General features: G+C 31.8%; 1 protein-coding gene across 2 annotated transcripts; it reads right to left on the bottom strand.

Moving 5' to 3' along the window:
- Nucleotides 1–1,134: 1,134 nt before the first annotated feature.
- On the bottom strand, nt 1,135–6,162 carry LOC148197004 (uncharacterized). 2 transcript variants are annotated; one of them, XM_088092560.1, is made up of 5 exons: nt 4,826–6,162; nt 2,690–4,487; nt 2,362–2,505; nt 2,025–2,279; nt 1,135–1,916 (listed from the first exon to the last, which is right to left on the bottom strand). In XM_088092560.1, exons 3-5 carry the CDS (start codon nt 2,469–2,471, stop codon nt 1,415–1,417), a joined length of 867 nt encoding a protein of 288 aa, XP_087948686.1. In that variant the 5' UTR covers nt 2,472–2,505; nt 2,690–4,487; nt 4,826–6,162; the 3' UTR covers nt 1,135–1,414. The 2 variants fall into 2 exon arrangements, with proteins under 2 accessions (XP_087948686.1, XP_087948687.1); XM_088092561.1 differs by having other exon boundaries at nt 2,362–2,493.
- Nucleotides 6,163–11,649: the final 5,487 nt, after the last annotated feature.

Genomic DNA, 11,649 nt, shown 5'->3' with positions numbered 1-11,649 from the left:
TGGTCCCTATTTTGGTTGGATTTGTTCGAAATGGTCCTAGTCTTTTTCTCTCTTCAATGTTGTTCTAAAGAATGTAATTTATGTTCAATTTAATCCTTTTTGCAAACAGCATTTAAATCGTTAACGACCGACAGTCCAGGTGTGCAAGTAATGAGATGGAATTTAACTATAGACGTGGATTCCCTTTAGACACAGTGAGGTGGATTTAAAAAGAAATGCCCTTTATTTAATGAAACCCAATTTTTGAAGAGGGCGGATTCTGAAATTAGGGTTTTGTTACTTTACTTCAGTGAAAGCAATAGTGAGGTTCGAGGTTTCGAGGTTAACCATCTTGGTGGTTGATGAGCCATGTCTGCTTCTTTTTCTTTTTGTTGCAATAGCTTCAACCACCGAAATTGTCATTCCTCACATGGTGGTTGTTCAATGGGGGTAGGGATAATCCTCATTTGCAATTGTGGTGAGATGACAGTAGTAAAAATGGCTAGAACTTCAAAGAATGCTGGAAGATATTTTTGGGGTTGTCGTAACTACAAGGTTATGTGAATAAAAATATTTCTAATTAAAGTCTATTTTCTTTATGTGTTGATAATTAACATTGTGTTTGATGAATAACAGAGTGGACCTGCTAATGTGATGTGTTGTAACTATTTCAAGTGGTGCAATGAAGAAAATGTTGATGAAAGAGATGTTATCATTGCTAGGAAAGGAGGAAGATTTGTGACATGGAGAACATAGTGAAAGCTTTAAAGAGAAGGATCCAATTATTAGAAGTAATGGTGTGTGTTCTTAGTGTACTGATCATAGTTATGTTGTGTGTATTTTTAGGTTGATGTGTTGTAAGTGTGTTTTTAGGTTGATGTGTTCTAAGTGTGTTTTTAGGTGGTCTCATTGTTAGGTGGCCCCATTGTTAAGGTTGGGCGACTGTCTTTTGTAATAAATCAATGAATGAAATGTGTATTAGTGTTGAATTGTTCAAATTAGTCCTCATTTCAGTTAATTATGTGCGAATGTGGTCCCCATGATGACGAGTGATGTGTGCATAAAATGGAAGTGGACAAAATCAATATCAAAACATGGGTACGTGAAAACATTAAAACAATATGTTTTCATAATCAGAAGTCAGTTTATGGGTACATCAAAACTTCAAGTTACTATATAGCACATGATAACAGATCCAGTGCTTAGTATATCAAAACATTATAAAGGACATGAGGTCTTAATTAGTAAAGTATTTCAAAACAGATCCAGTGCCAAGTGCGTAATGCTTTGTAGAAGATAAAAGTACACCAAATTTTTAACATTATAAAGTAGAAGGTCTCTTAATTGGTAACTTGTCCCTTCTGATTGGCTGAGTTGGTTGTTCTGTGGATTCCTATGTTGGTTGGGGTGGTGCATCACATGGTTGTGTCATTTCTTAAGTTGGTGATTGGGGTGATGCTTTAGATGGTTGTGGTAGGCCTGATTGATCTTGAGGACGTAAGGGGCATTGATTTCTATTATGCCCAACAATACGACAAATGCTACATTTTTTGCGGTGGCCACCTTTGGTCATTTTGGTTTCATCCCTCCATAGCTCCCAACTCTCCAACCTTCTCTTTTTCTTTGGTTTGCTAGGTAATTTTCTCTTAAATGGTGGGAGGACGTCTGGGAAGGCTGTTCTTTCCCATAAAAGGTGCCTATTCAGTGGAAATATGAGGGACGCATATGTTTCATCATACGTGGACCTTCTGAACCAAATGGGAACATACTCTTCTGGATCTAAATTTAAGAATCTCATTGCTACAATTGCATGGCAGCAAGGGATGCCACTAATGACCCATTTCCTGCAGGTACACTCTTGACTGTCCAGGTTGAGTGCAAACTTGTTTGTAATCACTGCAAAATGCCTAACTTTAAACATTTTTTCTCCAGACCAACTGCCATGAAGTAATACATGATTAAAAGTTAAATATGAAGTGATGAATATCAATAATTTTATCACAGACCAAGTGACATGAATTAATTGTGGGAAAGGAAATTCTTACCTTGGGATCCAATTTTTGGATAAATTTGATTCTTTTGTAAGTCTCTTTCTAATCTTGGGGCAGATGTGAAAGTCCATATTACACATCTTGATTTTGTTGGTTGCCCATTTTTTCATGAGGTAAACTCTAATTTCCTCTAGCATGGTTATAATGGGTTTTCCTCTAGCATCAACAATAACACTATTAAAAGCTTCACTCATGTTATTTACTAGTGCACATACTGCTCGACCTGTAAATCTAGATCTAGACCAATACCTGTTACAAAGAATAAGAAATCGTTAGGAAACTAAAAGTATATAACAGGAGGAACAATAGAGAGTTAAGGTAGGACGAATACCTTGGGGGAATAGCGATTAGGTATTTGTAAGCCTCTACATTGACATCCTTTATATTTAACATTTCTCTTTCCCAAGCTTGGGGGTATGTACTAGTAGCCGCCTTCCACATCAGATTCTTCAAGGTGTGTCCTCTGAAATTTTTTCTGAAATATGTATATAAGTGTCGCATGCAAAATTTGTGCTCTGCCCCAAGTAAAAGTTCAAACATAGCTGGCAGCAAACTTTGTGAAAAGGAACCAAATTGAACATTTTTAACAAAAATGGGGACCAAAAATTATATCAGTAATATTAGAAACCAATTCAGAGAGATATAATAAATAGATATACCTTTTGTTGGTCAGACATAAAAGTGCACGAACTACATACTTCAGTGCCCCCAAGGTCTTCTATCAACAACTCCAAAAACCATATCTAAGTTTCTTTATTCTCTACTTCCACAATTGCATATGCCAAAGGTAACATCTGCTCATTAGGATCTCTACCAACAGCGGTTAATAACTCCCCCTTGTACTTTCCTTTCAGAAAACATCCATCCAAACCAATAAAGGGCCTACAAGAGACGAAACTATTCTTGCAAGCTTTCAAACAAACATAAAACCTCTGAAATGTGGTCTGACCATTTTCATTATCCACTTTAACTTTGATTGCTGATCCAGGGTTACATCTCAATAATTCATGTGCATAGTCATATATTCTGGTGAACTGATTTTTAAATGAACCTTCAACTTTGCATGATGCTATTAATTTTTCCCTACGAGCTTTAGATATTGTGACATTTGTATTCCATTTCCTCAAAGCTTTTGATCGTATTTCATTTATCTTCAAATTCGGATTTTCATGTAGTGTGGTATCTAATCACTCAACCACTTAGCATTCATCATTTTGATATTGAATTGCCTACTACAACTATGCGTATCCAATATTTTTCTCAATTGCCATGTTCTACATCCTTCTAAATATCCACAATAAGCCATCCATGGACATTTTTTTGGGCACCCAAGCATCTCACTCGTACCCTTTTGTTGTCATTCTTAACAAACTTTAAATTCCTTCCCGCATGGATGACATAACTTCTAACAACCTCCATAAACTCATTTTTATCACTAAACTTTGTTCCCACTTCCCACTTGTATTCTGACATACTTTTTTGCTTAACAAATGTCTCAAATGGACCACAATTTTGCCTTTCATCACCTCCATCCTCACTTCCACTTTCTTCTGGACTGTCTAAAAATTCCGAGTCCCACTCATTATCAAACAACCCCATATCATTTGAGTTTCTTTGCCTATATGCACTATCATGTGTTTCTAAATCATAGTTGACTTCATTTTCACTAACTTCTACTAACACACACCCTTCTATATTGTTATCTACCAATTCATCAATATTTACATCAACATCAACTACTCCTTCATCTACTTGTCTTTCATCCACTTGTTCTTCATCAACTACTCCATGAGGAACTTCACCATGCACCACCCCTGCATCCTCATCCTCACTTGAAGTAAATTCTTCAATGACTACTTCTTCATCCCCTTGCCAGTGTTGTTCAATGATAACTTCCTCCTCCTCCACCCCAACATTTTGTTCAACCATATCCTCCCCTTGCACGTTTACTACATCCCCTGCACGTTCACTTCATCATCCCCCAGCTGCACGTTCACTTCATCATCCTCCACCTGCACAACCACTTCATCATCCTCCACTTTATTATCCCCATTCCCACCTACATGGCTACCTTCACTCTCTATACTTGCATGACAGAGCAATGTAACTTCTTCATTTAATTCACTTTCAACAATAATCTCTAGCTCATCATCCACACCGTGGACCACAAACAAGTGAACTTCCCCAAAAAACTTGGCAATGTTTATCATGTTCATTGCATCTCTGTCATCATAGAACTTATGCAAAATATTTTCAATGCAATAAAATAACTCAGACACTTTAATATACCCCAACTCTTTAATGGAATCTACCACTTCAAAATAACTCCATTTGTCAGGGTCCACACTCCAATAAGTGACTTCCCCACCAACATATTCAAAAGGTATATCCTTTACCAGGGTCCTACCATGCTGGATCACAATATTAAATCTCTCCTCAGACATTCCAAACGCAAGCCTATAAAATGAACTTTATGAGTATGAGACCACTATGGAAACACTAAAAGTAACTGCTGTGTAAACGCTAAAAGTAACTGGTAAACCGTATGGGAAACCAAACCAAAATCATAAACAATAAACCAACAATCAAAACTCACCCACACAACCAATTATAATATGTTACACAACAATGTCCTAAACAGTTCGCACAATTTTTCAACAAAATCTAACTTTGGCAAAATCTAACAATCACATTTAAAACATTTTCCACATTTTACACATTTTACACTGTTCAACAAAATGTTACATAGGAATGGCACAACACAGAGCTTAGATTACGAGATTACGAATGCATACCTGACTGCCAAAGATCAATGCCTCCAATTTCAAGTGGACATCACTTATGTTCTTCCCAATCTTCCAGATTTCGCTACCAAACCACGTTAGAACTTTGATTCTCAGCCCCCTTAATTTAATTTTGAAAACAAAAACCCTAATATCTGTAATTGCACTTTCAAAATTATTAAATCCAACACACTGTGTCTGAAGGGAATCCACGTAGGCAGTTAAATGCCATCTCATTACTCTTTTGCACACTTGGACTGTCGATCGTTAACGATTTAAACGTCGTTTGCAAAAAGGATTAAATTGAACATAAATTACATTATTTAGAACAACATTAAAAAAAAAAAAACTAGAACCATTTTAAATAAATCCGACAAAGAGCATCAATTAAGCCAATTTAGTATATATGATTTTTCGAAGTAGTTAGCTAGTAAAAGATAAGGTATATGTATGATCGAAAGTTCTTGGTATTTTCGTGGTTCTAAAGTCTCGTACCGATGACTTGTCAAAGATGGTATAATTCAAAATTTATAAAGGATTATATATATAGGCAAGACGCATGTACGAAAATGTGATGATATAGAGATTTACAGTGAAAAGAAACATGGCTAGACACTTTGTTGTGGTTGATGGTGGTGAGTCAAATGGAGGTGAAGAGGCTTTGGTGCTTCATTCTTCACCTATATTTTTGTTTCTCATGATTATTGCTTCTCTTTCCATCATTTCAATCATCATATTTGCTTGTGGAGACGACAACAAAGATACCAAGCGTAGGCGTGGCGACGGTGGTGGAGGGGGTGGCGGTGGATGTGGAGGTGGATGTGGAGGTGATGGCGGAGGTGGAGGTGATGGCGGAGGTGGCGGTGGAGGTGATGGCGGAGGTGGCGGTGGGGGTGGAGGTGATGGCGGAGGTGGAGGTGGTGGTGGCGGATGCGGAGGTGGTGGAGGAGGTGGTGGATTCTGAGGTGGCAGAGGAGGAGGTGGTGGATTTTAGAAGCTATCTATTTGCAAAGTGCATAGCAGACTGCACGTTGAAACGTATTCTTGGTCACAGTCTCTTGTTTCATTGTGAAGTGCAGCTTTGTGATATATATCCATTAGAGACCTTAAACGTGTCTTTTTACATCAGACAACATTGTAGGAATTTGTTGTACTTTGTACCGATGTCTTCTTTTCATCTTTGTGAAAATAATACATTAATATTTATGAAGGTTTTTGATGTTGTATAATGAAAAGAAAGTTACTTATGTTTGATTACAATTAAGAAATAAGAAAGAAAGATTGTTCCTCATTTTAAGCAAATTTTGTTATGCTATAGTAGAGCCACCAATATCATTAAGATTGGATAAGTAATTCAATCCAATTAAGCGAAACTTTCATCTAGATTTGTGATGACCAAGTCTTTTCAACAGACCTTTAGAAAAATCAAATTGACAATTAAGTTTTCCAGTAGATTCAGCATATTCAACATATCCATAAGTTTATCTATATTTCCTCTTCCATTTAATGATAGTAAATACTTCTTTTAGATTTTAGGAGGAATTAAATTGTTTTCTAGTTTTATTTTTATTTAATGACTCTAATACGTAATTTTATAATCGTCAGACTACATAAAATAAATATAAATCAAAGGAAAATAATATATATATATATATATATATATATATATATATATATATATATATATATATATTACATAAAACTATTTTTTGGATTTCATTCATTTAAATTTATATTAATAATTTAAAAATAAATGAGTGAGTGGATTAAGCAATGTAATTTAAGAGCAAATGATTAATTTATATAAGATATACATTAGATTAATTTGTGTAGAATCTAATATGATATAATTCATACATAAATTATGTATGAAAGAGGTTTTTATAATATTTTAGAAGAGGGTTTATATTTTAAATTTAAAATAAAAAATAAATATTTAATATAATGTAATTGTAATTTATTACAATTTATTGTTTGTCCAAAAATAATTTAACATTTATGAGTATTTAATATTCCCACAGTTTAAATAAAGAATTTATATATAATTATTTTAAGAGAATTAAATTTTAAATTTTTTTTATTAAAGTGACTAAATTAAATTATTTAATCTCAACTATTCTCAATTTCAATAAAATATTTATTAAAATCATCATCTGGCCATGGCCAAATGGTTTGGGAGAAAGGAATAAGTAAAATTCAATGTAAACTTAGTATAATAAAAACAAATTAATCAATCAATTAATATTTATAATCTACTGTAGACTGTATTCATATAGGTGTTACATCCTAAAATATCACTTCGATGTATAAATTTTTTATATCAAAATTATCTTGATAAGGTCTAAGTTGTAGAGGTCTAACTCAAGATGACAGCCATTTACAACTTTATATATATATATATATATATATATATATATATATATATATATATATATATATATATCATTTTCCTTTATAGATATATATATTGATCTGAAAGGTCAACATGCAGAAATTAATAAGTCTTGTATCTTTACCTATTCTGCAAATTTCTTGCACAGCTTGCAACTATATATATTCACATGTACTTTATTAAATTTATGTATCAATTAAAAAAAGTCATTAGATCGTGAACAATTTATGGACTAATTAATATAATTATTAGACTCTACTTTTTATAGGCGGTAAGGTAAGATAGAGTTTCTCTTTTTTCCTCATGTATATCGCAACTTTACTTAGCACACCAACAAATAATATATCAAACAATTAAATAATCTTTAATCACCATCGACAATGATTCTTATTTCTCTATTATATTAAGAAAAAAAAGCCTCGAAAGTAATAGATCACGATGGGATTTACAAAGAAAAAAAATATTCAAGTCTTATTTAAATATAATTTTTAATTACTAGCTATTGACTCAAATATAATTAAAATTATTTAGCTTTATGAGAATTTAGAATTTTAATCTAGTATTTTTAATGTCAGAAAATAAAAGATTATTTCCTAAAGAATTTTCAATCATGATTATTGAAGTGTAACAATGATCAGTTTCCAAAACCCGTGGGTTTAACCTAATATAAGATTTTAATTAACTTTTATAAACTATAAAATTATATATTTTATTAGATAATTTAATATATTATCATTTCATTATATTTAAATCAATATTTTTATATTATTTTTATTATAATGTTATTAAATAATATATATAGTTTAATATAATTATTGATTATACTATATTTATTAATTTATTAGAGAAAAATATTATTATATTATGATAAAGTTTTAAATACGAAAGAAGAAACCTAGAGTTTAGAAAAATAAAAAATGAACAGTGTAAAATAAAAAAGTCTATAACTTTATTATTTCATAAATTTAATATTTTAAACTTTATTAAATGACTACCTTATGTATTTTAAAAATATGTTTAATCAATAAAAAAAATTAAATATGTTTAGCTAATTAAAAATTTCAGCATCTTACATTATACTGTGAATTTTCTTATATAACCAATTATAAAATTTATGTAAGTCTGATTAAAATGTTTGTATATAATTTGACAAATTAAAAACAGATTTGTGAGAGATTAAATTAATTGTATTATTTTTATTGAAAAAGAATATTTTCTTCACATGAGGTGATCCTGTCTCACAAAATTTTTGTGTTGTAAATTTTCTGGATGAAGACCTTTTTATCTTTTGAATTTTTTTAACATTACTCATATATGTGAATGAAGACTAAATCTTGTGAGAAAACTAAATTGACGGATTCAATTATAAACGTGAATCAGAATAATCTTTCATAAAATCACCTTAATAAAAAATTTGCAATACTTTCAAGTTTTATTCCCAAACTGATAGAGAAGGCACAATTCTTCTTTAAACTCATAAAGTGATTGAAAAATTCATAGATATATAATGATAGGTAAATAATTTAGATTATAAAAAAAAAAAAAAGTGTCTTTAATAACACGTATATATTGAAATGGACAGTGCTAATTATGGTTGATGGAAAGCCAAAGGTATAGCTTTTAATTGCCTTTGATTTTGAGTTCATGGAAAATTGCTAGCTACCTACTTGAAAATCATATATACCAAATTTCGTTATTGACTAATTAACAAATTTATGTGTATTAAAATTGAACGAATTTATCAATATTAAAAAAATCTGAGAATATAAAGAAAGAATCATATTAAGAGTATTAACAAAATTAACTTGAGTGAATCAGAAGAAGCTCCGATGCTTTTGTTCCGAACGAAGAATTTGTGAAGACAAATTAGAAACGAAGAAAAGAAGGAACCACACAGAAAAACAAAAAGAAAAATGATAAAGTAAATAAAAATAAAGTAAAAAAAATCTCGTATTTATTTATTAAAATTTTTGATAACATTTTAAATTTAACTGAAATTTATTTGAAATTCATTTATATTTTTAAAATGATTTTTGTACATCAAATTATTTTTATTTCGTTGTTCAATTTCAATTCATAATCATTCATTACATTAACTAACTAATCATTTTTTTTCATCAATAAAATTAATTGCAAACTTTTCACTTATTTTTCTTTTTTTTTGTTTTCTAAATAAACATGCTATATTTTCACTGTATCTTTTGCTTTCTTTTTTTTCTTATTTGCTCTCTCTACATAAAATTCAAACAAAGTTTTATTATATAAACTAGCTATTTATCCTTTTTTTAGTATTAATTTATGCATTACTTAATATTTCTTTTTATTACTAATTTAACATTAATTTGACTAACTCAGTCACACTGATAACTATGTAAGAATGAAGTGATAAGTCCAATAAGTTTACTAGGTTTCAAATAACTCTATATTCTATACTATGGAATTTTAAACTTAACTCAACTCTACAAAATTAATTTGCAAATGAGATTTATATATGATAAAATTACATTATCTTTAATCAAGGTAAGATTTCTCTAATAGGTAATATAATTAAATCTTTATTTTATTTATATTTATTTCTTTATATATCTATGTTGGAGAGAAGCTTGTTTTATTTTATTTCTTTTTCATTTTCCTATAACATTAGTCTAAGTCTCATTCAATTTATTTGACTAAGTATATACCGAGTTATCCAATCAGTTGGTGTGTATACATTTTAGAAAATGAGATTTTTTTTTAAAAAACGATGGTTTAAGAACATCTTTGTCAGACCTCGTAAATACGCACCCAAAACCCCTCCTGTCAGGATCATTTAAAACGCACCCAAAACCATCTGAACGGACGCCAGGTGTCAAGAAACGAGGATCCGAAAATCAGATAGTGGAATGCAGGTGTCAGCAGGAGAGCGGACGTTCGTTTGAAACAAAATTGATTTTTATGAAAACTGCGTCACGCTCTCTGCATGCACTCATCTTCTCCAAAAATCCTGATCTTTCAAATTCTCCTTCTTCTCTCTAGAAACTTCCCCTTCTCTCTACCAAAACTCACCCTTCCTCTTTTCCGATCACCGTTTAGGCACCGTGGAAGCACTTCCGACGTCCCAAGCTTCATTTTGAACCGAACAAGTTTCAAGTTTGAAACGGGTAAGTGTATCTGTCTTTAGTCGTTTGTCTTACGATACATGCAAACCAAGTTCTGGTTGCATGCGGGCACGTAGTCTAAGTTATTTTTGGTTTCATGTCGTTTGGTTTAGTTTGAGGAATTGCTGATCGTTGAGAGTAGAAAGATTGTAGTCGGACGAACCAAAAACCTACCCTTAGGACGTTCAATCACGTATCCAGGTAAGGGAAGCTTATTAATTTAATTTATATGACTATGTGTTGCATGAACGTTCGTTGACTTGATTGGATATGAAAAATGATTTTGCTATGATGCATGAAATGTATGAAAATTCTATGATTCGATGGTATGAGATATGTAAAATTGTTTATGGTATGAATGTAGAAAGATGTGAACTATATGTTAAGAACTGAATTTGAATAATATTAATTCTGGTAAGAAATTTCCCCTAAGAAAGTGTACGTTCGTTACTGAACGGTCCTTGACCGTTCGGTTTTATAGTGAAGTTGGATTTGTAGTGGATTCTTTCATTTGGGAAGAATCCTATTTGAGGACGAGCGTCTTCACTTCGGAATACTGTGTATGAGCGTTCGACCAAGCATAGTTGGGTATTAATGTTCGGTTATAAATCTAAGTATATATGTAATTGTATATTTTATTGTTCGTAAACACTATTTCAATATTATTGTACTATGTTTATCAAGGCTTTTTATGTTAAAGTATTAGTGCTCGGTCTTACACCAGGCACTCATTCCATCTCTTTAAGCTAATGATTAATACGAGCGTTCGTTTAAGCCCTCTAGGGTTCGCTCTCTATAGCGTTCAGTCTTTGACTGACATTTTGATTCCTTGATTTTGATTCCTTGATATTAAACTCAATTAAACACCAACGTTCGGTTTTCTTCATGTGAATCACTCTAAGTACCAGTTTTTGAATGTCTAGAAATATCCTTATTCATTGGTTTCACACTAGAGTCCACGTCCTTGGTTTGGTTTTCTTTTAATGTTCTGAGTGAGTTCTCAAGAGTCAGTTCATTTAATTGACTAAACGTTGAAATTGACGTTCGTCCCATTCGTCCTTGGAATATATTATTGTCCTCGTTATCTCTCATTTTCATTCCACGTGTTCGATCTTGTTCTCAGTTCGAGTTGAACGTTTGTCATTTTAGAGTTTATTGGAATCTTTGTCCGAGATAGTTCACTGAGATATTTATTAATGAAAGATGAAGAAAATGTGATTTAGAAATGTTGTGGATTATGGACGAGCGTTCCGGGGAGGAACGACTCATGTGTGAATACTGGAATTGGTAAAGTATGATTGTGGGCA

The sequence above is a fragment of the Vigna umbellata genome, chromosome 6 (genome assembly GCF_029865625.1).
Source record: "Vigna umbellata cultivar VRB3 chromosome 6, Vumbellata_1.0, whole genome shotgun sequence".
NCBI classification, from domain to species: domain Eukaryota; kingdom Viridiplantae; phylum Streptophyta; class Magnoliopsida; order Fabales; family Fabaceae; genus Vigna; species Vigna umbellata.
The sequence above is the reverse complement of the archived record's forward strand: the minus strand, read 5'-3'. Positions and strand labels throughout refer to the sequence as shown.